Source organism: Mustela erminea, chromosome 13, assembly GCF_009829155.1.
Source record: "Mustela erminea isolate mMusErm1 chromosome 13, mMusErm1.Pri, whole genome shotgun sequence".
Classification (NCBI taxonomy): Eukaryota; Metazoa; Chordata; class Mammalia; order Carnivora; family Mustelidae; genus Mustela; species Mustela erminea.
This window is the reverse complement of record NC_045626.1, coordinates 68121771-68148820: the sequence shown is the minus strand read 5'-3', so window position 1 is coordinate 68148820 and position 27050 is coordinate 68121771. Positions and strand designations below refer to the sequence as shown.

The window sequence follows — 27050 nt, the reverse complement described above, 5'->3', positions numbered from 1 at the left end:
GGCAGGGGCATGGTGTTGTAGGGCTCAACTTGAAGTTGCACTCTCTGTGGAACCAATTCAGGGCCTTGGGCAGGAATGTCCTGTTTGAAGTCTTATTTTAAGAAAGTGAATCTTGGAAATACTTCCTTGATTTCTGCTTGCTGACATGGCTCTTCATCTTTTCCCAGAAAAAGTTGCCTGCACCGTCCCCTCGGAATGTAAGAAATATTGTGGTACTGAGGTTGGCTGTACAAATGTTGCTTACCCGACGTTGGTGGTGGAGCTCATGCCCGATGGTGAGAGTCATTTTTCTGGCAAAGTCTTTCTTTGGAGGCTGATTTGGCTTCCTCTTTATGTAGATTTCTGTGGCCCTCTGGGGAAAAGCCATTTCTGAGCTTGGGAGCCCAGTAGGGAAGGCTTTCCTCTGGTGTCCTCAGCTTTTGAACACATCTTCCCTCATTGGAAAAGAGACATATGTTTAGGTTGAGCTCTGTGAGGTCTAGCATGTGTTCATCAGTCAGGTGTTGGAAAAGAGGTGATCTGAAAATGTGCTAGTGAAAAACACAGCTTTTCTGTGCTCATCTAGAAGATCTTTCAGAACTCTCCAACAGACATTAACATGAAAGCTTGAACTAAGTGGAATTTTCCCTTGGAAATGCATTAATATTCCAAGGAAAAACCTGGAGGGAAAGGCAAAGCAGTTTTAACTATAGAATAAGGAAGTTTTAAAAACTTCCCAAAGAGGCAACTTATGGAATGGGTGAAGATTTTATTTGCAAATGACACTACATATAAGGGGCTGGTATTCAAGATCTATAAAGAACTTCTCCAACTCAAGACACAAAAAACAAAGAATCAAGTCAAAAAATGGGCAGAAGACATGAACAGACACTTCTCCAAATAAGACATAATGGCTAACACACACATGAAAAAGATGCTTGGCATCATTAGCCATCAGGAAAATTCAAATCAAAACCACATTGAGATACCACCTTATAACATTTAGAATGGCAAAAAATGAACAAGGCAAGAAACAGCAAATGTTGGAGAGGTTGTAAAGAAAGGGAACCCTCTTACACTGTTGGTGGGAATGCAAGTTGGTGCAGCCACTTTGGAAAACAGTGTGGAGGTTCCTCGAAAAGTTAAAAAGAGAGCTACCCTTTGACCCAGAAATTGCACTACATGGCATTTACCCCAAAGATGCAGATGTAGTGAAAAGAAGTGAAAAGACATGCACCCAATGTTCATAGCAGCAATGTCCAGAATAGCCAAACTGTGAAAGGAGACTAGATGCCCTTCAACAGGTGAATGGATAAAGATGTGGTCCATATAAACACTGGAATATTACTCAGCCATCAGAAAGGATGAATACCCAACATTTGCATCAACATGGATGGAACTGGAGGAGACTACACTAAGTGAAATAAGCAGAAGAAGACAATTATTATATGGTTTCACTTATTTGTGGAAAATAAGGAATAGCACGGAGGACATTAGGAGAAGGAAGGGAAAAATAAAGTGGAGGGTAACCAGAGGGGTAGATGAACCACGAGGGACTATGGACTCTGGGAAACAAACTGAGGGTTTTAGAGGGGAAGGGCTTGGGAAATGGGTTATCCCGGTGATGGATATTAAGGACACATATTGCAATGAGCACTGGGTGTTATACACAAACAGTGAATCACGGAACACTACATCAAAAAATAATGATGTACTGTATGGTGACTTACATAACATAATAAAAAAATTAATAAAGAAATAAAATAAACAACAACAACAACAACAACAACAACAAAGGATGAGGAAGTTTGAGGCAGTAGATGGATGGGCCACAAGGGGGCTACAGAGAATGTGTTATCCTTGGAGTCCAGAATAATTAGAGTTTTGGGGTAGGCCTGTAGGGTTACTGTTCATATTTCATTTCGAAGAAGAAATCTAATTCTGGATCAAGGGATGTAAACCTAATTAGGTTAAGGGGTCTCAGGAGACTAAAAATTCAAAGGTACTGAACAGGAAAATTTGCAATAAACTTACGAAATTTTATCATTGAGAAGAAACCTAGAGACTAGTCAAACCTCTCCATTTCATAGTTAGGGAAAACTGAGACCTACAAAAGGAAAATGATTTTTTCCAAGGCCACACAGCAATTCAGTATCTGGCTTGCTTAACTGTGCTCAAGGCTGGAATTGAAGATTTTTTTTTTAAACTGCAAACTGGATGTGTGACCTTGTACAAACCATTTGCATTCAAATTCTATAAAAATGGGGGTAATCGTTAACAATTCTACTGAACCAGGCTGCTTATTAATTAAGGTTGCAATAAGAAGAGTCACATGGCTGGTTCTTTTAGAGTTCTGGTTTGGATTACACTGTAATTTATTTATGTTATTTTTCTTTCTCTCCTTTTTTTTTAAAAAGATTTAAATGATTTACTTATATTTATTTATTTATTTTAAAAAGCTTTTATTTATTTATTTGTCAGAGAGAGAAAGCACAAGCAGGGGGAATGGCAGGCAGAGGGAGAAACAGGTTCCCTGCTGAGGGACCCTGATGTGTGGGACTCAGTACCAAGACCCCAGGATCATGTCCTGAGTCAAAGACAGGTGCTTAAGGGACTGAGCCACCCAAGCGTCTCTACTAAGTTATTTTAGAGAGAGAGCATGAGTGAATGGGGGAGCGGCAGTAGGAGAGAGTGAGAGACCCTTGAAGCAAACTCTGCTCAGCGCAGGGCCCCACATGGTGGTCAATCCTAGGACCCTGAGATCATGATATGAGGCAAAACCAAGGAATCAAGTGACAGAGCCACCCAAGTTCCCCTAAAAATTTTTTTTAAAGTAGGGGTGCCTGGGTGGCTCAGTGGGTTAAATCCTCTGCCTTCTGCTCAGGTCATGATCTCAGGGTTCTGGGATGGAGCCGCACATCGGGCTCTCTGCTCAGCAGGAGCTGAATTGTGTGCCTTAAGTGATGAATCATATGTATGTGAATTATAGCTCAGTAAAGATTTCAATGGAGAAAAAAAAAAAAAAAAAAGACAAGGCTGTATTCCCAGCTCTGACCCTAAGCAAGTTATGCCAACCTGGGCCTCACTTCTTGGTATGTTGAATGGGGATAATACTACCATTCCCAAGTCAGAATAAGGGATTGTTCTTTTTTAAAATTTCTCCCAATCATGGGGGCACCTGGGTGGCTCAGTGGGTTAAAGCCTCTGCTTTCGGCTCAGGTCATGATCCCAGGGTACTGGGATCAAGCCCCACATCGGGCTCTCTGCTCAGCAGGGAGTCTGCTTTCCTCCTCTCTCTCTCTGCCTGCCTCTCTGCCTACTTGTGATCTGTCTGTCAAATAAATAAATAAATTAAAAAAAAATTTCTCCCAATCATGGCCAGCATGGTTTGCTATAATCTCTATTACTATTTCCATACCAAGGAGAACATAAAGGTGTCCCTGCTAGGGAATTTTTGTTAGTATATTCAGAGGTGTGCAACCATCACCATAATTTTAGAAAACTTTTATCACCTCTAAAAAATCCTGCACCTATTATCACCCCATATTTTTTCCCATCCCCTAGGCAACTGTTCATCTACTCCCTCTCTCTATGGATTTGCTTATTTTGAGCACTTAACATAAACAGGGTTATACGATAGTTGTTCTTTGTGTCTGGCTTATTTCACTTAGAAGAATGCAAGGTTTATCTACATTATAGCATGCATTAGTACTTCACCCTTTTTTATTGATAAATAATATTCCATTGCATGGATATATCACACTTTGTTTATCATCAGTTGATAACATTGTCTTGTTTCTACTTTTTAGCTATTATAAATAATACTACTATGAACATTCATATTTGAGTTTTTAAAAAGATTTATTTATTTATTTTAGAGGGAGAGAGAGTGGGGGGCACAGAAGAAGAAGGAGAGAGAAAATCCTAAGCAGACTGCCCACTAAGCATGGAGCCCAATGAGGGGTTCAGTTTCATGACTCTGAGATCATGACCTGAGCCAAAATCAAGAGTCAGACACTCAACCGACTGAGTGTTGTTCACGTCCAAGTTTTTATGTGAACATGTTTTTATTTCTTTTGAACGGATACCTAGGAGTGAAATTAATGGGTCATATGGTAACTGCATGTTTGATTTGAGAAACTGCTAGAGTATTTGCAACAGTGGCTGTGTCCTTTTACATTACTGCCATCAATATGTGAGGGTTCCTATTTCTCCACATCTTCATCCACACTTGTTGTTATTTGTCTTTCTTTCTTTTTTTTTTTTTTTAAATTATACCCACCCTAATGGATACAGAGTAGTATTTTATTGTGGTTTTTGGTTTGAATTTCTTTGATGTTGAGCATCTTTTCATGTGATTATTAGCCACTTGTTTATCTTCTTTGGAGAAGCTTCTATTCAAGTTCTTTGTCTATTTTTAATTGGATTATTTGTCTTTTTTTATTATTCAGTTATACACGTCCTTTTTATATTCTGCACACTAGACCCTTATTAGACATATGAATTGCTAGTATTTCTTTCCATTCTATGGAGATTTCACTTTATTGAAAACATCATCTTTTGAATCATAGTTTGAATCTTTCAGCTATACCATGAATTTTTTAAATAAAAGACCTTATAAAATTCCTCTTAGATGGAATCGCACATACCATCAGCACCATCACCATTAACCATTATCACCCCATCACCACCACCACCACCATCATCATCATCATTCAGTTGCAAAGTATTTACTCATATATATTTTGTCCTTAGCTCTTTGTTGACTGCTTTGGGCTTACAGTATAATTTAAAGCCACAATTCTTTCCTTGAAATACCTAGTCTTTCTGGAGAGACAAGTTGGAGAACATGGCATGGTATTGGAAGGCAAACAAACCTTGAGTTCTCACAATTTCCAAGTACAAAAGAGCTGAGTTTTTGTGTGTGCCACTCAGATCCTCCTTCTCTTTCAGGACTAAGAGGCCTGATGCTGTCAGTCATGTTGGCCTCTCTCATGAGCTCCTTAACCTCCATCTTCAATAGTGCCAGCACCCTCTTCACCATGGACATCTACACCAAGATCCGGAAGGGAGCATCTGAGAAAGAGCTCATGATTGCAGGAAGGTAAGTGCAGCATCTTCTTGCCACCCACCATGAAAGTTTGAATGATCTGTACTATCCTTCAAGGTAGAGAAGACTGGTACATGCTTGGGTATAATGGCAGTAACCTCTGTCATTAGTTATATTTACACTTTAGTGACATTTAACTTTAAATTGAGGATCATCAGGGTGCCTGGGTGGCAGATGGTTAAGCCTCTGCCCTTGGCTCATGTCATTATCTCCAGGTCTTGGGATCGAGCCCCATGTTGGGCTCCCAGCTTGGTGGGGACTCTGCTTCTCCCTCTCCCTCTGCTTCTCCCCCTGCTTGTGCTCTCTCTCTTTCTCTGCTTGTATCTCTCTCAAATGAATAAATAAATTAAAAAAAAGAAAAATATAAATTGAAGATCATCAAACAATGCCTGTCTGGAGTAAGATATGACATCAGAAATCATCCAATCTAACCCTCAGTTTATCAACAAACAAAAGGAGGCTTGTCTTGCCTAAATCCATGTAGTCTGGACAGTGGCAGAAACAGGACTGGAATTCAGGCCAACTGAGTCCTTGTTCACGTCCCTTTATGCTACCCCATGTGGCCCTCCTCAGCCCTCTACACTGTAGGTCTTCACATGGGCCATCTTCAAGGCCCAGACGCCTCTGGAGGCCCTCGAGGGGGCAAGCCCATTGGAGGAGGTCCAGGATGAGGCATTCCAGGTGGTGGTCGTGGTGGTGGCTGCCCCCCAGAGCCTGGAGGCCCAGCAAGGGGGTGTCCTAAGCCATGAGGGCCATGGTGGGCCAGCTGCATCTGAGACATCCCTGGATGGGGCATCCCACCCGGTGGGAATGGGTGAGGATGTGAGTGCCCATGTCCAGGATGTCCAGCCCCTGGGGTTCCTGCTGATGGTGGGCCATGCCCTCCAGTCCCAGGAGGCATAGGTGGCGGGGGCATGGCTGGGGGTATCCCAGGTGGAAGGGCTCCAGGAGGCGGCACTGGGGGTGGGAAGTGTTGCTGCAACATTTTTGCATTTGACTGTGAGGGTCAAGTGATACTGGGAACATGCTCTGTAAAGTCTAAAACACCACGCTATATGTACATTTGTTATTGCAAATGAGATAGTGGACACAACAGAATACTGAAAGACAGAAGGGTTGATACATGGCTCAGAGGTACTCATAATCTTGACTATCCATTGAGCAGATACTTGGAGAGAGGACTAACTAAAGCTCTGCTGTGTCTCTTTCTGGGGCTCTGGCAGGTCAACTTCCTCGGAGCAGAGGAATCAAGTCCCTGTGAGGTCAGTCAAGGAAAAGTTCCATAGTGAGTGTGGGAGGGGTATGGGCTGCCACCTCATAGGCCCCATCAATAAGATTAGGGCAAAGGAAGGAAAGGGGACAGGCCACTGTCAGGTGTTGAGACACCTAGCACTCAGGGAATATCTAACCAGGCCTGAGTCTACTCCTTTGCTTCACAGAAATCAGAACCGTCATCCTGACTGGTTTTCCCTTAGAAAGGACTTTAGTTTTTCCTGTTTCTCCCCTCCTCCCTTATATCTATAAGATGCAACATGAGAAGAGAACCATTTTGTTGCTTTGCTCGGGGATGGCCCCCTTGGCTCTGAGATTGTTGGGGCCCACACTCTTGTTCATCCCACGACTGCTGCCCTGGATTTTATCCCTGCCCTAGATGAGCTTATAGAAAATAAATCCAGACTTTGCTATTGTGACTGTAAGAGCAATCAAGGGCTCAAAGAAGGAAGAGGTGAACATGGCATGCAGTAGTTGGGGAAAGCTCCTGGAAGAGGGAGGCCTGACCTGAGGCCAAAATGGTAGGTAGGATTTGGGTATATGGGGGCAGTGGAAGGGGATTCCAGGAGAAATATATGAGTGAAAACACTGCTTTGTAAAGGTTAGTGTAAGATTCTTTTGCCTTAAATTCATGTAAGATAAAGGAATCATAGCCATCTTTCTAATTAAATCAAAAGCACAAGTAAGGGGAGCTTGTAAGGGAACCCTCCAATCTCTTCATGACTTGAAGTGAAATTCAAGAGGAGAGCTGGAAATACTTGGTACTGTCCCTTTCTTTCTAGACTGTTTCTTTATAAACTCTTCTTCATTGTGGTCTTCACTTTATTATGAAGAAGAGGAGGAGAAGGGAAAGGAGGAGAAGGAGAAGAAAATAAAAATTATGGCCTTTACTATTTACTGTTTGCTAGGTGTTTTATTATAGCTGATCCTTATTCTAGAATTGCAAGGTCAGTCTTATTGTCCCCAATTCACAGACAGAGAAATTGAGATTCAGAGAGGTTAAGCAACGTATCCTATGTCACACATAGAAAAGAAAAATTTGAGTCCAGGACCCTTGTTCCTACATTCTACTACTTGTCAAAGTGTGATTCTCTTATGGCAGTTACTGGTTTAGGTTTGTCAAGTGCATTTCATTTATTCACAGGCACAGATGACTTTCTCATAGAGGCAGAATACAGATGGAAAAAAAGCCTCAAGAGTGAATTTGCTAATTATTTTTCCTTGCCTATGGTAATATTACACACACACACACACATAATATGTATATATAATATACAATAAATAAAATGATACACACACATATAAATATCTACATTTGTGTGTATATATATTTGCTATATATATTATATATATATACACACATCTGACATATAGTAATCATACACATATGATACATAGATATATATCATACATCTGACACATAGTAATATGTATTTATTCATATAGAGCCATTTATTGACGTTGTATTGGGGGATTTTGATTTCAGGTTGTTCATCCTGGTGCTGATAGGTATCAGCATTGCCTGGGTACCCATTGTGCAGTCAGCACAAAGTGGGCAGCTCTTCGATTACATCCAGTCCATTACCAGTTACTTGGGACCACCCATTGCAGCTGTCTTCTTGCTTGCTATTTTCTGGAAGAGAGCCAATGAGCCGGTAGGTTTCATTTTTGCATGTCCTGAAAAGCCACTCTGACACAGAAGTGTCACAGCTCCACCTGGAGCACCATATTCTGTATGGGAGGGATTCTATTTCCCAGAGATCTCAAGCAGAAATAGATGTGCTGCTGAAGGTTTTTATGGCAAAGCCTTCAGGGACTCTCCTGGGTATACATTCTTTTGGATTCACCTCCCCTCCTTGCTGCAGGTTCCAAACTCATTCCCAACTAATGATATACATGTGCCATCCAACCTGAGTGACTTTGGCCTGTTAACATGGCACTAGCCGGGAAGTTTGTATCCCAGGCGAGCCGCGCCAGAGGAAGTCCTAGCACAGGCTCCCTCTAGTGGTTCCTTTAAAAAAATTTCCTTTTTAAAAAAAGTTATATTCAGCCACTGTATGGTACATCATTAGTTTTTGATGTAGTGTTCCGTGATTCATGAGTTGCATGTAACACCCAGTGCTCATCACAACACGTGCCCTCCTTAATACTCATCACCTTGTGACCCCATCCTTTCACCCGCTTCTCCTTTGTAAACTTCAGTTTGTTTCCCAGGGTTTGTAGTCCCTCAGGGTTCATCTCCCTCTCTGATTTCTCTCCCTTCTGATTTCCCTCCCTTCCCTAATGATCCTTTGTGCTATTGTTTACATTCCACATATGAACAAAGCTATATGATAATTGTCTTTCTCTGCTTGACTTATTTCACTTGACATAATCCCCTCCAGTTCCTCCCATGTTGATGCAAATGGTGAGTATTCATCCTTTCTGATGGCTGAGTAATATTCCATTGTATATATGTACCTCTAGTGGTTCTGCAGTGAGCTTGGCTTTCCAGCCAGCACCTCTCAAGGCCCAGTGAAAAATGATGTCCTGGTGCTCAAGCAATTTATATGCAAAACAACATAAGGTAGATAATAATTAAGGGATAAAACACAGCATAGAATATGAGAAGGATTCACAGAAAGACTATATTAGCATGGGCTGAACTAGAGGGAAGGGAGGGTGTGCAAAGCAGAGAGAGAACAGCACCAGAACTTGGAGGCAGAAGTGCAAGGATAAGCATGAGGATGAGGAGTTTGAAAGGCATTTCACATGACTTGAGAAGGAGTTTGTGTGTATGGGTTAATGGAAGAAATGCTAGACAAGAATGTTGAAGTTAAATTAGGAATGGCTCCTTTGAAAAAGCCAGGCCAGAGGGTTTGGATTTTCATTGGGGTGCTGTTACAGGTTTTGAAGCACCATGAAAAGGATGCCTTTGGATATGGCTTCTGACTGGGGTGTTGCTCACCTGTCTCTGTATTAAACCATCTGCACACTCAGGGAAGGCTGGGATCGATTGGGGGTAATAACTGTGTAGCCCATTTTCTGAAGCAGTATCAATGATGACATATTTTTGGTTAGAGACAACCCCTTTCTCCCAATAGGACAGAAACAAATATACACTTGGGAAATACCTCACTGGAATGACCCAGCTTTGAAGTGTAAAATTATGTGTGTTTCTCTTCACTCAACATTTGACATTAGGAACATAGTCCAGATTTGCTGGCAACACAAAACTGCATGCAGTTGAGAGATCAGAATTAAACCTGCAAGTGATCATGACTGGTTTGAGAAATAGGCACACTCTTCAGATTTATTTCAATAGGGATTGGCAGAAGCTGAGAGATTTCTAAAATACAAGTTAGTATAGTGTGGCTAGAAGCCCATCTGGGTATTGCTGTGGACTAAAAACAGATTCAGTTCAACAAAGGACTGTGGCAGCCAAAAAATAAGGCTAAAAATTGGGATAGAGTGTACTGGTTCTCACTGGGGGAGATTTTGCCCTTCCCCAAGGGAACTTTTGGCAAAGTCTGGCAACATTTTTGATTGGCTTTGATTCAGAAAATGCTACTAGTATCTATTGTGTGGAAGCCAATACACAGGACAGCTCCCCTCAGGCTCAACCCCCAGTCACAAAAGAATTATCCAGCCCAAATGTCACAGGTCTGAGGGTGAGAAGCCATTGCTAGAGTCTCTGGAGAGCAGCACATAGAGACTACAAAATGATTCTCAGGACCGGTCAGGGATTGTGTTTAATAAGGGGTGACTCATTAAAGTCTTGAGGAAAATGTCAAAATTTCCCAGATTTTTCAAGAGCCTCTTGAGAATAAATTGAAAGGAACAGGAAGATACTAATTGCCAAAAGAGAAGGACTATATGTTGGCTAATTCAATTAAATAATTAATTGAAATGAAATGAAAATTGAAATTAAATTTAAAAAGTTTTATTTATTTATTTGTCAGAGAGAGCGAGCGAGCGCACGCACAAGCAGGGGGAGAGCCAGGTTAGAGAAGGCAAAGGGAAAAGCAGGCTTCTGGTGATCAAGGGACCCAATGTGGGACTCAATTCCAGGACCGTGGGATCATGATCTGAGCCTAAGGTAGACACTAACCAACTGACCCAGACATCCTGCTAATTGAATTTAAATAAAAAGAAAAAAAATCAAAAAATCAAAAGAGAAGAAAAACTTTATAGCAGATTTTATCAATACTATTCATACAAACTAAAGTAAAAAAGTAATTTTTGAATGAATATGTGTGTGGGGAATGAATGGGGGACATCTTTTTCCTCATCTATCTATCTATCATCTATCTATCTGTCTATCTATCATCTATCCTTTACCATCTACCATCACTATCTACCTAGCAGATACTTCCAGATGTCAGACAGAGAGCTGACAACACAAAGGGAATAAATCTTGGTTCCTTCCCTGGGCAAATTCCCAGTTCAGATGGGGAGAGAGAGAAGTGATTGAGTGATTCCACAGAAGGGGAATTGGTGCTGGAATTGGAGGTGTGTCTATAGTGCAGTCACAGCACGGAGGATGGGTCCATCCAATTCTGTCTTAGGAGAAGAGGGGACATTTAAGCTAGAACAAGGTTACCAGGAAGGGAGGAGCTTGTGTTCTCCCAGATAAAGAGTGACCTGTACAAAGACATAGGACATGAATACACTGATAATTGAACACACCTGGGATATAAAGTGCAGGGGTACCCATGGCTAGGAAAGTTCAAGGATCAACATTTGACATGAAAGCTCTTTTTTACCACCCTTCTATGAGCTCACTGTACTTTGTCACTGATCCTTTTAAAATGTGGCCTCTAGATTTAGACCTGGTTCTCTAGGTGAGGCCTGACTGAAAAGGAAGCAAGAGGAAATAAGGAAGGAAGGAAAGGAGGGAAGGGGTTTAAAAAAAACCCTGAAAAATTGTACCCCTGTATTTTTAGTCTCTTAAAGGATTTCCATATTTTTAATATGCAAACCCAAAACTTAATGTAAAGACACATAATATAATCTTGTGTTTTCAAATTAAAAACAGTGACTTTGGATCTATAAAAGGGGCTATGAAGAAAGTAGTATTTATATTTTGATGGAAACATTCTTTTCTCTTCCATCCCTCAAAGACCCAATTTGTTTTTCAAAGGCTTCAAGGAAAACAAATTATTTCATAAGTAATTACATTACCTTTGAATGTGCTTAAATCTGGAGGCTGATGGTGATAGCAGCTACAGGAACCAGAGTCAAATTATTTATTTATTTAAAAAAATTTTTTAATTTTTTATAAACATATAATATATTTTTATCCCCAGGGGTACAGGTCTGTGAATTGCCAGGTTTACACACTTCACAGCACTCACCAAAGCACATACCCTCCCCAATGTCCATAACCCTACCCCCCCTTCTCCCAACCCCCCTCCCCCCAGCAACCCTCAGTTTGTTTTGTGAGATTAAGAGTCACTTATGGTTTGTCTCCCTCCCAATCCCATCTTGTTTCATTCATTCTTCTCCTACCCCCTTAACCCCCCATGTTGCATCTTCACTTCCTCATATCAGGGAGATCATATGATAGTTGTCTTTCTCCGATCAGAGTCAAATTATTATTATAGAGGGCATGGATTGCATGGAGCACTGGGTGTGGTGCAAAAATAATGAATACTGCTTTTCTGAAAATAAATAAATTAAAAAAAATAAAATTAAAAATTAATTTTTGGAATTAAGGCTTTGGGTTGACACTAGACACAAGTTATTAGACATTGTTACCCCATTATATTATGAATCTTGTTTTATGACCCAGGTAAAATCATCACTGAAACATGATGAACACACCTTCAGGCTTGGCCTGACATCACACTCTTAGCCATATTCTGAACGCCAGCATTCTGGCTTCAGAAGGCCTGAAGCTATCATTTGTCTCATTTTTGTTCCTTTTTCTCTGTCTCCCAGGAATGCCCTGATGTTTTGTGTGTTTGGTGTTAATTAACCCAAGGTTTTCTTTCACAGGGAGCCTTTTGGGGACTGGTCATAGGATTTCTGGTTGGGGTGTCCCGTATGGTGACTGAATTTGCCTATGGAACTGGGAGCTGCATGCAGCCCAGCAACTGTCCCACGATTATCTGTGGTGTGCACTACCTGTACTTTGCCATCATCCTCTTTGTCATATCTGTCATCGTCATCGTGGTTGTCTCTCTCTTCACCAAACCAATTCCAGATGTGCATGTGAGTATCCGTTTTGGGGAATGTGTCCTTCCCTTGTTTCATGCTCATGCTACAACACCCACCTTGTTGCCCTTTCCTCAATTAAACATCTCACACTCACATGACTAAAACAGTCCTTGCTTACCGTTGGTTTTACATAGAAAGACATAAGCCAGAAAACACGATGTGCTAGCAAGGTGGTGTCAAGTGTGTGTCTTCTGTAGGAGTCCTCACCACAGTTATTTCAGTCCAGGGGCTAATCTCTGGATCCTGCTCACCAAGTAACAGCACAGGTGCAAGGGAATGAGATCACTTGGGTGAGTACAGGGACTAGCCTGTTTTAGATACTCATGTCTCAAATAGAAACTTAGATTTCTTCTAGTAGACCCGTGGCATAACTTTCAGGGGTCTCAGCAAGGGACATAGTTACAAAAAAACCATGCTCAGGGAAATCTGAAGTATGATATACCCTTAATTTTTTCCCCTATTAACCCTCCAAACAATTATCCATATAATTTGAGGAATTTCAAACAATATCAAAGTGCAACTGATTCAAGACTCCAAAATGGCAAATAGTCTTCTTTAATTCTAGATGTCACCCTTGGTTTAGGATTTATTCATAGCTCTCCCAATGCAGATGAAAATTTCTAATTATAGGTCACTTTTACCATAAACAATATAATTTGGGCATCCAACACAGCTAATACTTAACCTTTTTCAGGTTTCTAAGAACAGAGCTAGAGTTAACCCAAGATCATGTTAGTCCATAGAGAAAGAGAAGGTTTTTTTTTTTTTTTTAACTTTTTACTCATGCATATACAAATACAGGGACTTATGGAATCCCGAAGAGACCTTCGACCTCCTTGCCAAATTTTCAAAACTGTACCTAATCTTAATGTCAAACAAAGACTGCTTTTATAAAAGAAGAATCACCATTATGTTTATTGGCTGAATCTGTCAATAGGCTTTCTTTGTGCTGTATTAACTGCTTCCTGATGTCTCAGTGTTTGCAAGTATTGCAGCCCTAAACACATTTAGCCCCAGGATTCCTCTTTTTTTTTTTTTCCTTAAAGATGTTATTTATTTATTTGACAGAGAGAGACACAGAAGGAGGGGGAGTGGGAGAGAGAGAAGCAGGGTTCCTGCTGAGCAGGGAGCCTGATGCAAGAAGTCTCCGAACTAGGACCCTGGGATCATGACCTGAGCTGAAGGCAGACAGCCAGGCACCCCATCCATGATTCCCCTTGAAGTAGAGAAAGCAACGTAGTCATCGAAGAGGGCATAGCTGGAATGAATACATTTCATTGACTTTCAGACTTCTTCAAGTTTCTGGTTTCATGTTCATAGAAACTGTCTCCAGTGCTACTCAATTCTAATATGGTTCATGATTCTACAGATTATCTTCTTATAATGTGACAAACACATGGTGCAAACTCTGCTCTACACTTCTGGTCTGGAGAAATGGGTTTTTGGTCTTCTTTCTTAGCACCAATGCTAAAAGGAACAAATTTAGTCATCATATATAAGAAGAGTTCATTCATTCAAGACAGACATTTCTTTATTCAAGGCAATCTCTTAGTCTTTGAATATTATAATAAGGGTTTGTATATTCATGTGTGTAATTTACATCGAAGTGCTCAACTTATTTAGAGATAATGTGGATAGAAACTGTTATCTATGTTTTGGTCAGTACTAAGAGACCACGGTACCTTTTTGTTGTTGTTTGCATTTTTTAAAAAATTTTTTATTTTTTATAAACATATATTTTTATCCCCAGGGGTACAGGTCTGTGAATCACCAGGTTTACACACTTCACAGCACTCACCAAAGCACATACCCTCCCCAATGTCCATAACCCCACCCCCCTTCTCCCACTCACCCTCCCCCCAGCAACCCTCAGTTTGTTTTGTGAGATTAAGAGTCACTTATGGTTTGTCTCCCTCCCAATCCCATCTTGTTTCATTGATTCTTTTCCTACCCACTTAAGCCCCCATGTTGCATCACCACTTCCTCATATCAGGGAGATCATATGATAGTTGTCTTTCTCTGCTTGACTTATTTCGCTAAGCATGATACGCTCTAGTTCCATCCATGTTGTCGCAAATGGCAAGATTTCATTTCTTTTGATGGCTGCATAGTATTCTACTGTGTATATATACCACATCTTCTTTGTTGTTTGCATTTTTAAATGAGTTTCATTCAGCAAACACTGACCAAATCAATGTTTTAAAAGGGGCATCTCCAGTATCCTCTGTGTTCTAGAGCAATAACTAATCATCCACTGACACCTTTAGGAAATGATGCACTTTTTCTTTTCTTGAGCACATTTCTTTTTTTCTCTCAACTTCTTGGCACCAGACACTGTTTGGTTCTTTCTGCCAACCTGTTTTGCTTTTTCCACAGCTCTACCGCCTGTGTTGGAGCCTGCGCAACAGCAAAGAGGAGCGTATTGACTTGGATGCAGGGGAGGAGGACTTTCAAGAAACCCCAGAAGAGACCATTGAAATAGGTAATTTGTGATTTAGAGCCTATCCCAAGCCCTAAAATGTTACTCCTCCAACAGAAAGACTACCTTACTGAGGTCTTTGCAAAATGCCTACATCAAAGCTCAGATCTCTCTTTATAAGTGAGTGAGGTGGGGGATGAGATAGATAAATGGATTTTGGGAAGTTCAATCTGAGGTCTGGTCAAGAGGAATAGAGAGGTGCAGAATCTCCTCAGCCTCCTTATACCTCATAGTTCAGAATGCTCTTTAAGTATGAGTGGTGTATTTTCTACCCTGACTTGACTGGGGCATGACATGGGAGAAGGAAAGAGTCAGAGCCTGTGAACTGAAAGCAGATGGAATCTAAGCTATGGTCAGTCTAGTGACACCAGAAGGATGGTGAGAGTCTCACTGGTGTCTTATATCCACATAAGATTTAGAAAATTAAATTTCTCTGAAGTCCAGTAAGATAATGCTTAGTCAGTATTCAGAGATTTATCCTGATCATGGAGAAAAGTTTTCCTCAGCTTATGTATTAGAACTTTTTCTCTTTAGTTGGGACTGGTGCACACATGGAGGATGGTTGTGGAGATGTATGATGTGCCAAGGTGTGGGAGTACAAGGTCATAGGTGCTTTATCTGCAGGACTAGAGGTCTCATCACTCCATCTGAAGGAAAGTACAGGTACAGCAGAATAAATTCTGAATATGGCCATCAGAAATATCAGAGAATCCTAGCTTTGGAAAGGGCCCTAAAGATCATTTATTCTTATGGTCCTATTTTACAGATATGTAAATTGAGGTCAGAGCCTATTATCCCAGCTCTGATATAATCTGCTCTTAACCAAGACATTTTAGTTCTGAAACCTGCAACTCTGCATGTACTAGAAGGAACCTGGAGCCATAGGCAGTTGACTAGGTTGTTGAAAAAGGTAGACCTTTTCTGCTTCCTTGGAACAGGGAGGCATCAATATGCTGCCTGCTTCTCCCACCTCCAAAAGTGTCTCCACACTGAAGGAGAATATAACAGATTTGAAAGACTGACTTATTTCATTTAGCATTATATACCATCCATGTTTTGGCAAATGACAAAATTTTATTCTTTTTTATGGCTGAGTAATATTCCATGGCATCTATCATGATATATATCTCACATCTTCTTTATCCATTCATCTATCAATGGACTTGGACTGCTTCCATAAATTGGCTATTGTAAATAATGCTTCAATAAACATATGAATAAGTTCTTCATATGTTTTGGATACTAACCTTTTATCAGATATATCATTTACAAATATCTTCTCACATTCAGTAGGCTGTCTTTTAGTTTTGTTGATTGCTGTGCAGAAGCTTTTTATTTTTTTTATTTTATTTTAATTGATTTATTTATTTTCAGAAAAACAGTATTCATTATTTTTTCACCACACCCAGTGCTCCATGCAATTCGTGTCCTCTATAATACCCACCACCTGGTACCCCAACCTCCCACCCCCCCGCCACTTCAAACCCCTCAGATTGTTTTTCAGAGTCCATAGTCTCTCATGATTCACCTCTCCTTCCAGTTTCCCCCAACTCCCTTCTCTCTAACTCCCCATGTCCTCCATGATATTTGTTATGCTCCACAAATAAGTGAAACCATATGATAATTGACTCTCTCTGCTTGACTTATTTCACTCAGCATAATCTCTTCCAGTCCCATCCATGTTGCTACAAAAGTTGGGTATTCATCCTTTCTGATGGAGGCATAATACTCCATAGTGTATGTGGACCACATCTTCCTTATCCATTTGTCCGTTGAAGGGCATCTTGGTTCTTTCCATAGTTTGGCGACCGTGGCCATTGCTGCTATAAACATTGGGGTACAGATGGCCTTACTTTTCACGACCTCTGTATCTTTGGGGTAAATACCCAGTAGTGCAATTTCAGGGTCATAGGGAAGTTCTATTTTTAATTTCTTGAGGAATCTCCACACTGTTCTCCAAAGAGGCTGCACCAACTTGGATTCCCACCAACAGTGTAAGAGGGTTCCCCTTTCTCCACATCCCCTCCAACACATGTTGTTTCCTGTTTTGTTAATTTGGGCCATTCTAAATGGTGTAAGGTGATATGTCAATGTGGTTTTAATTTGAATCTCCCTGAGGGCTAGTGATGATGAATTTTTATTTTGATGTACTCCCAATAGTTTATTTTTGCTTTTGTTTCCCTTGCCTCAGGAGACATATCTAGAAAAATATTGCTATGGCTGATATCAGAGAAATAATTGCCTGTGCTCTCCTCAAGCATTTTTAGAGTTAAGGTCTCGCAGTTAGGTCCTTAATTCATTTTGAGTTTATTTTTGTGTATGGTGTAAGAAAATGGTCTAGTTTCATTCTTTTGCATGTAGCTGTAGCTGTCCAGTTTTCTCAACACCGGTTGTTGAAGAGATTCTTTTTCCCATTGCATATTTTTGCCTCCTTTGTTGAAGGTTAATTGTCCATATATTTATGAGTTTATTTCTGGGCTTTCTATTCCATTCAGTTGATCTATATGTCTGTTTCTGTGTCAATACCATATGTTTTGATTACTACAGCTTTGTACTGTATCTTAAAATACAGAATTGTGATACCTTAAAGTTTGTGATCCTTTCAGTTTTTTTCTTCTTTTTCAAGTTTGCTATGATTATGTGAGGTTTTTTTGTGGTTCTATACAAATTTTAAGATTATTTATTCTAGTTCTGTGAAAAATGCCGTTGGTATTTTGATAGAGGTTGCTTTGACTAATATGGACATTTTAACAATATTTATTCTCCCAATCCATGATCATGGAATATTTTTCCATTTCTTTGTACTGTCTTCAATTTCTTTCACCAGTGTTGTATAGTTTTGAGAGTACAGGACTTTCACTTCCTTGATTAAGTTTACTCCTAGGTATTTTATCATCTTTGGTGAAATGGAATGTTTTATTGATTTCTCTTTTTGCTACTTCATTTTTAGTATATAGAAATGCAATAGATTTCTGTATATTGATTTTGTATCTACAACTTTACTGAACTCATTTATTAGTTCTAGTAGTTTTTTGGTGGAGTCCTTAGGATTTTCTACATATAGTACCATGTCATCTGCACATAGTGAAAGTTTAAGTTCTTCCTTACCAATTAGATGCTTTTTATATCTTTTAATTGTTTAATTGCTGTGGCTAGGACTTTCAATACTATGTTGAATAAAAGTGGTAAGAGTGAGCATCTTTGTCTTTTTCCTGACCTTAAAAGAAAGGCTCTCAATTTTTCTCTAGACTGTAATACCTGTAGGTTTTTCATATATGGCCTTTATTACATTGATATGTTCCCCCTAAACTTGCCTTGTTGAGGGTTTAATCATAAATGGATGTTGCACTTTGCCAAATGTTTTCTCTGTTTCTTTGAAATGATCATATGGTTTTTGTTCTTTTTCTTATTGATGTGTTGTACTATGTTGATTGATTTGTGATAAATGAACCACCCTTGCATCCTAGGAATAAATTCCACTTAATCATGGTAATGATTTTTTTTAAAATGTATTACTGGATTTGGTTTGCTAATATTTTGTTGAAGATATTTTCATCTATGTTCATAAGCATTATTGACCTGCAGTTCTCCTTTTTTGTGGTATTGTTATCTGGTTTCGGTGTCAGGATGATACTGGTCTCATACAATGAGTTTGAAAGCTTTATTTCCTCTTTTGTTTTTTGGAACAGTTTGAGAAGACTGGGTATTGACTCTTTTTAAAAATGTTTGGTAAAACTTACCTGTGAAGCTCTTGGTCCTTGACTTTTGTTTTTTGGGAGTTTTTTTGATTACTGATTCAATTTCATTGCTTGTAATTGGTCTATTCAAGTTTACTTTTTCTCCCTGATTCGGTTTTGGGAGTTCTACGTTTCTATGGAGGTTTATCCATTTCTTTTAGATTGTTCAATTTTTTGGCATATAATTTTTCATAATATTCTCTTATAATCCTTTGTATTTCTGTGGTGTGGGTTGTTTTTTTCCCTCTTTCATTTTTGATTTTGTAGTCTTGAGTTCTCTCTCTGTCTTTATCTCTTCTTTGATGAGTCTGGCTAAGGTATGTTAAGTTTGTTGGTCTTTTCAGCAAACTTGGTTTCAACAAACCTGACTCTCGTTTCATTGATCTGTTCTATTGTGTGTGTGTGTGTGTGTGTGTGTGTGTGTGTGTGTGTGTTTTAGTTTCTATTTTGTTTATTTCTGATCTAATCTTTATTATTTCCTTCCTTCTACTGGCTTTGGGTTTTGTTTGTTCTTCTTTTTCTAGCTCTTTTAGGTGTAAGATTAGGTTGCTTATTTGAGATTTTTTCTTGCTTCTTGAGATAGGCCTGTATTGCTATAAACGTCCCCCATAGAACAGCACTTGCTGCCTCCCAAAGATTTTGGACTGTTGTGTTTTTAATTTCATCTGTCTCCATGTAGTTTTTTATTTCCCCTTTGATTTCTTGGTTGACCTATTCATTGTTTATAGCATGTTATTTAACCTCCATGTTTTTGTGCTTTTCTCCAGATATTTTTCTTGTGGTTGATTTCTAGTTTCATAGCATTGTGTTAAAATGGATGTATGATATGAACTTTTTTTGTTGTTTTTGTTGTTGTTGGGGCTTATTTTGTGGTTTAATATGTAATCTATTCTTGAGAATGTTCCATGTGCACTTGAGAAGAGTGTGTATCCTGCTATTTTAGGATAAATGTTTTGAATATGTCTGTTAGATTCACTTGGTCCATGTGTCATTTAAAGCCACCAATTCCTTGTTGATTTTCTGTTTGGGTAATCTGTCCATTAATGTAAGTGGGGTGTTAAAGTCCTCTACTATTATTGTATTGTATTGTATTGTATTGTATTGTATTGTATTACCAATTACTTCTTTTATGTTTGTTTTTAGCTGCTTTGTGTATTTGGGTGCTCCCAGGTTGGGTTCATAACTATTTGCAATTGTTATATCTCTTGTTGGATTGTTCCCTTTATGATTATACAGTGCCCTTCTTTGTGTCTTGTAATATCCTTTGTTTTAAAGTCATTTTTTTTCCAATGTAAGTACTACTACTCTGGCTTTCTTTTCACTTCCATTTGCGTGGTTAAATCTTTTCCATCCCTTCACTTTCGATCTGCCTGTGTCTTTCAGTCTGAAATGAGTCTCTTATAGCAGCTTACAGATGGGTCTTGCTTTTTTATCCATTCTGCCACCCCATGTCTTTTGACTGGAGCACTTAGTCCATTTACAGTCGAAGTAATTATTGATAGGTATGCACTTATTTCCATTTTGTTACTTGTTTTGTGGTTGTTTTCGTAGCTCTTCTCTGTTTCTTTCTTCTCTTGTTCTCTTCTCTCATGGTTTGTTGGCTTTCTTTAGCAATATAGTTGGAATCCTTTTTCTTTATTTTTCTTTATTTTTTTTTAAAATTTTTTATTTTTTATAAACATTTATTTTTATCCCCAGGGGTACAGGTCTGTGAATCACCAGGTTTACACACTTCACAGCTTCCAATTTCCCCCAACTCCCTTCTCCACTCTAAGTCCCCATGTCCTCCATGCTATTTGTTATGCTCCACAAATAAGTGAAACCATATGATAATTGACTCTCTCTGCTTGACTTATTTCACTCAGCATAATCTCTTCCAGTCCCGTCCATGTTGCTACAAAAGTTGGGTATTCATCCTTTCTGATGGAGGCATAATACTCTATCTCCAGGGGTACAGGTCTGTGAATCACCAGGTTTACACACTTCACAGCACTCACCAAAGCACATACCCTCCCCAATGTCCATAATCCCACCCCCTTCTCCCAAACCCCCTCCCCCCAGCAACCCTCAGTTTGTTTTGTGAGATTAAAAGTCACTTATGGTTTGTCTCCCTCCCAATCCCATCTTGTTTCATTGATTCTTCTCCTACCCACTTAAGCCCCCATGTTGCATCACCACTTCCTCATATCAAGGAGATCATATGATAGTTGTCTTTCTCTGCTTGACTTATTTCGCTAAGCATGATACGCTCTAGTTCCATCCATGTTGTCGCAAATGGCAAGATTTCATTTCTTTTGATGGCTGCATAGTATTCCATTGTGTATATATACCACATCTTCTTGATCCATTCATCTGTTGATGGACATCTAGGTTCTTTCCATAGTTTGGCTATTGTGGACATTGCTGCTATAAACATTCGGGTGCATGTGCCCCTTTGGATCACTACGTTTGTATCCTTAGGGTAAATACCCAATAGTGCAATTGCTGGGTCATAGGGCAGTTCTATTTTCAACATTTTGAGGAACCTCCATGCTGTTTTCCAGAGTGGCTGCACCAGCTTGCATTCCCACCAACAGTGTAGGAGGGTTCCCCTTTCTCCGCATCCTCGCCAGCATCTGTCATTTCCTGACTTGTTGATTTTAGCCATTCTGACTGGTGTGAGGTGATATCTCATTGTGGTTTTGATTTGTATTTCCCTGATGCCGAGTGATATGGAGCACTTTTTCATGTGTCTGTTGGCCATCTGGATGTCTTCTTTGCAGAAATGTCTGTTCATGTCCTCTGCCCATTTCTTGATTGGATTATTTGTTCTTTGGGTGTTGAGTTTGCTAAGTTCTTTATAGATTCTGGACACTAGTCCTTTATCTGATATGTCATTTGCAAATATCTTCTCCCATTCTGTCAGTTGTCTTTTGATTTTGTTAACTGTTTCCTTTGCTGTGCAAAAGCTTTTGATCTTGATGAAATCCCAATAGTTCATTTTTGCCCTTGCTTCCCTTGCCTTTTGCGTTGTTCCTAGGAAGATGTTGCTGCGGTTGAGGTCAAAGAGGTTGCTGCCTGTGTTCTCCTCAAGGATTTTGATGGATTCCTTTCGCACATTGAGGTCCTTCATCCATTTTGAGTCTATTTTTGTGTGTGGTGTAAGGAAATGGTCCAATTTCATTTTTCTGCATGTGGCTGTCCAATTTTCCCAGCACCATTTATTGAAGAGGCTGTCTTTTTGCCATTGGACATTCTTTCCTGCTTTGTCGAAGATTAGTTGACCATAGAGTTGAGGGTCTATTTCTGGGCTCTCTATTCTGTTCCATTGATCTATGTGTCTGTTTTTGTGCCAGTACCATGCTGTCTTGATGACGACAGCTTTGTAATAGAGCTTGAAGTCCGGAATTGTGATGCCACCAACGTTGGCTTTCTTTTTCAATATCCCTTTGGCTATTCGAGGTCTTTTCTGGTTCCATATAAATTTTAGCATTATTTGTTCCATTTCTTTGAAAAAGATGGATGGTACTTTGATAGGAATTGCATTAAATGTGTAGATTGCTTTAGGTAGCATAGACATTTTCACAATATTTATTCTTCCAATCCAGGAGCATGGAACATTTTTCCATTTCTTTGTGTCTTCCTCAATTTCTTTCATGAGTACTTTATAGTTTTCTGAGTATAGATTCTGTGCCTCTTTGGTTAGGTTTATTCCTAGGTATCTTATGGTTTTGGGTGCAATTGTAAATGGGATGGACTCCTTAATTTCTCTTTCTTCTGTCTTGCTGTTGGTGTAGAGAAATGCAACTGATTTCTGTGCATTGATTTTATATCCTGACACTTTACTGAATTCCTGTACAAGTTCTAGCAGTTTTGGAGTGGAGTCTTTTGGGTTTTCCACATATAGTATCATATCATCTGCGAAGAGTGATAATTTGACTTCTTCTTTGCCGATTTGGATGCCTTTAATTTCCTTTTGTTGTCTGATTGCTGAGGCTAGGACCTCTAGTACTATGTTGAATAGCAGTGGTGATAATGGACATCCCTGCCGTGTTCCTGACCTTAGCGGAAAAGCTTTCAGTTTTTCTCCATTGAGAATGATATTTGCGGTGGGTTTTTCATAGATGGCTTTGATGATATTGAGGTATGTGCCCTCTATCCCTACATTTTGAAGAGTTTTGATCAGGAAGGGATGCTGTACTTTGTCAAATGCTTTTTCAGCATCTATTGAGAGTATCATATGGTTCTTGTTCTTTCTTTTATTGATGTGTTGTATCACATTGACTGATTTGCGGATGTTGAACCAACCTTGCAGCCCTGGAATAAATCCCACTTGGTGGTGGTGAATAATCCTTTTAATGTACTATTGAATCCTATTGGCTAATATTTTGGCGAGATGTTTCGCATCTGTGTTCATCAAGGATATTGGTCTATGGCTCTCTTTTTTGATGGGATCCTTGTCTGGTTTTGGGATCAAGGTGATGCTGGCCTCATAAAATGAGTTTGGAAGTTTTCCTTCCATTTCTATTTTTTGGAACTGTTCCAGGAGAATAGGAATTAGTTCTTCTTTAAATGTTTGGTAGAATTCCCCCGGGAAGCCGTCTGGCCCTGGGCTTTTGTTTGCTTGGAGATTTTTAATGACTGATTCAATCTCCTTACTGGTTATGGGTCTGTTCAGGCTTTCTACTTCTTCCTGGTTCAGTTGTGGTAGTTTATATGTTTCTAGGAATGCATCCATTTCTTCCAGATTGTCAAATTTGTTGGCGTAGAGTTGCTCATAGTATGTTCTTATAATAGTTTGTATTTCTTTGGTGTTAGTTGTAATCTCTCCTCTTTCATTCATGATTTTATTTATTTGGGTCCTTTCTCTTTTCTTTTTGATAAGTCTGTCCAGGGGCTTAGCAATTTCATTAATTCTTTCAAAGAACCAGCTCCTAGTTTCGTTGATTTGCTCTATTGTCTTTTTGGTTTCTATTTCATTGATTTCTGCTCTGATCTTTATGATTTCTCTTCTCCTGCTTGGCTTAGGGTTTCTTTCTTGTTCTTTCTCCAGCTCCTTTAGGTGTAGGGTTAGGTTGTGTACCTGAGACCTTTCTTGTTTCTTGAGAAAGGCTTGTACCGCTATATATTTTCCTCTCAGGACTGCCTTTGTTGTGTCCCACAGATTTTGAACCGTTGTATTTTCATTATCATTTGTTTCCATGATTTTTTTCAATTCTTCTTTAATTTCCCGGTTGACCTATTCATTCTTTAGAAGGATGCTGTTTAGTCTCCATGTATTTGGGTTCTTTTCAAACTTCCTTTTGTGGTTGAGTTCTAGCTTTAGAGCATTGTGGTCTGAAAATATGCAGGGAATGATCCCAATCTTTTGATACCGGTTGAGTCCTGATTTAGGACCGAGGATGTGATCTATTCTGGAGAATGTTCCATGTGCACTAGAGAAGAATGTGTATTCTATTGCTTTGGGATGAAATGTTCTGAATATATCTGTGATGTCCATCTGGTCCAGTGTGTCGTTTAAGGCCTTTATTTCCTTGCTGATCTTTTGCTTGGATGATCTGTCCATTTCAGTGAGGGGAGTGTTAAAGTCCCCTAGTATTATTGTATTATTGTTGATGTGTTTCTTTGATTTTGTTATTAATTGGTTTATATAGTTGGCTGCTCCCACGTTGGGGGCATAGATATTTAAAATTGTTAAATCTTCTTGTTGGACAGACCCTTTGAGTATGATATAGTGTCCTTCCTCATCTCTTATTATAGTCTTTGGCTTAAAATCTAATTGATCTGATATAAGGATTGCCACTCCTGCTTTCTTCTGATGTCCATTAGCATGGTAAATTCTTTTCCACCCCCTCACTTTATTTATTATTATTTTTTTAATTAATTAATTTATTTATTTATTTATCTATTTATTTATTTATTTTATTTCCAGCATAACAGTATTCATTATTTTTGCACCACACCCCGTGCTCCATGCAATCCGTGCCCTCTATAATACCCACCACCTGGTACCCCAACCTCCCACCCCCCGTCCCTTCAAAACCCTCAGATTGTTTTTCAGAGTCCATAGTCTCTCATGGTTCACCTCCCCTTCCAATTTCCCCCAACTCCCTTCTCCACTCTAAGTCCCCATGTCCTCCATGCTATTTGTTATGCTCCACAAATAAGTGAAACCATATGATAATTGACTCTCTCTGCTTGACTTATTTCACTCAGCATAATCTCTTCCAGTCCCGTCCATGTTGCTACAAAAGTTGGGTATTCATCCTTTCTGATGGAGGCATAATACTCTATCTCCAGGGGTACAGGTCTGTGAATCACCAGGTTTACACACTTCACAGCACTCACCAAAGCACATACCCTCCCCAATGTCCATAATCCCACCCCCTTCTCCCAAACCCCCTCCCCCCAGCAACCCTCAGTTTGTTTTGTGAGATTAAAAGTCACTTATGGTTTGTCTCCCTCCCAATCCCATCTTGTTTCATTGATTCTTCTCCTACCCACTTAAGCCCCCATGTTGCATCACCACTTCCTCATATCAAGGAGATCATATGATAGTTGTCTTTCTCTGCTTGACTTATTTCGCTAAGCATGATACGCTCTAGTTCCATCCATGTTGTCGCAAATGGCAAGATTTCATTTCTTTTGATGGCTGCATAGTATTCCATTGTGTATATATACCACATCTTCTTGATCCATTCATCTGTTGATGGACATCTAGGTTCTTTCCATAGTTTGGCTATTGTGGACATTGCTGCTATAAACATTCGGGTGCATGTGCCCCTTTGGATCACTACGTTTGTATCCTTAGGGTAAATACCCAATAGTGCAATTGCTGGGTCATAGGGCAGTTCTATTTTCAACATTTTGAGGAACCTCCATGCTGTTTTCCAGAGTGGCTGCACCAGCTTGCATTCCCACCAACAGTGTAGGAGGGTTCCCCTTTCTCCGCATCCTCGCCAGCATCTGTCATTTCCTGACTTGTTGATTTTAGCCATTCTGACTGGTGTGAGGTGATATCTCATTGTGGTTTTGATTTGTATTTCCCTGATGCCGAGTGATATGGAGCACTTTTTCATGTGTCTGTTGGCCATCTGGATGTCTTCTTTGCAGAAATGTCTGTTCATGTCCTCTGCCCATTTCTTGATTGGATTATTTGTTCTTTGGGTGTTGAGTTTGCTAAGTTCTTTATAGATTCTGGACACTAGTCCTTTATCTGATATGTCATTTGCAAATATCTTCTCCCATTCTGTCAGTTGTCTTTTGATTTTGTTAACTGTTTCCTTTGCTGTGCAAAAGCTTTTGATCTTGATGAAATCCCAATAGTTCATTTTTGCCCTTGCTTCCCTTGCCTTTTGCGTTGTTCCTAGGAAGATGTTGCTGCGGTTGAGGTCAAAGAGGTTGCTGCCTGTGTTCTCCTCAAGGATTTTGATGGATTCCTTTCGCACATTGAGGTCCTTCATCCATTTTGAGTCTATTTTTGTGTGTGGTGTAAGGAAATGGTCCAATTTCATTTTTCTGCATGTGGCTGTCCAATTTTCCCAGCACCATTTATTGAAGAGGCTGTCTTTTTGCCATTGGACATTCTTTCCTGCTTTGTCGAAGATTAGTTGACCATAGAGTTGAGGGTCTATTTCTGGGCTCTCTATTCTGTTCCATTGATCTATGTGTCTGTTTTTGTGCCAGTACCATGCTGTCTTGATGACGACAGCTTTGTAATAGAGCTTGAAGTCCGGAATTGTGATGCCACCAACGTTGGCTTTCTTTTTCAATATCCCTTTGGCTATTCGAGGTCTTTTCTGGTTCCATATAAATTTTAGCATTATTTGTTCCATTTCTTTGAAAAAGATGGATGGTACTTTGATAGGAATTGCATTAAATGTGTAGATTGCTTTAGGTAGCATAGACATTTTCACAATATTTATTCTTCCAATCCAGGAGCATGGAACATTTTTCCATTTCTTTGTGTCTTCCTCAATTTCTTTCATGAGTACTTTATAGTTTTCTGAGTATAGATTCTGTGCCTCTTTGGTTAGGTTTATTCCTAGGTATCTTATGGTTTTGGGTGCAATTGTAAATGGGATGGACTCCTTAATTTCTCTTTCTTCTGTCTTGCTGTTGGTGTAGAGAAATGCAACTGATTTCTGTGCATTGATTTTATATCCTGACACTTTACTGAATTCCTGTACAAGTTCTAGCAGTTTTGGAGTGGAGTCTTTTGGGTTTTCCACATATAGTATCATATCATCTGCGAAGAGTGATAATTTGACTTCTTCTTTGCCGATTTGGATGC

At 39.6% G+C, this 27050-nt stretch overlaps 1 protein-coding gene across 1 annotated transcript in view; it reads left to right on the top strand.

Annotated features, from left to right (window-relative positions):
- SLC5A1 (solute carrier family 5 member 1) overlaps nucleotides 1-27050 on the top strand; it is an 86663-nt gene that overhangs the window by 46238 nt on the left and 13375 nt on the right. The window contains exons 10-14 of the mRNA XM_032311020.1: nucleotides 168-275; nucleotides 4933-5083; nucleotides 7848-8016; nucleotides 12341-12556; nucleotides 14939-15044. Coding sequence (XP_032166911.1) covers nucleotides 168-275; nucleotides 4933-5083; nucleotides 7848-8016; nucleotides 12341-12556; nucleotides 14939-15044 — 750 coding nt within the window. The remainder of the gene's footprint in view (nucleotides 1-167; nucleotides 276-4932; nucleotides 5084-7847; nucleotides 8017-12340; nucleotides 12557-14938; nucleotides 15045-27050) is intronic.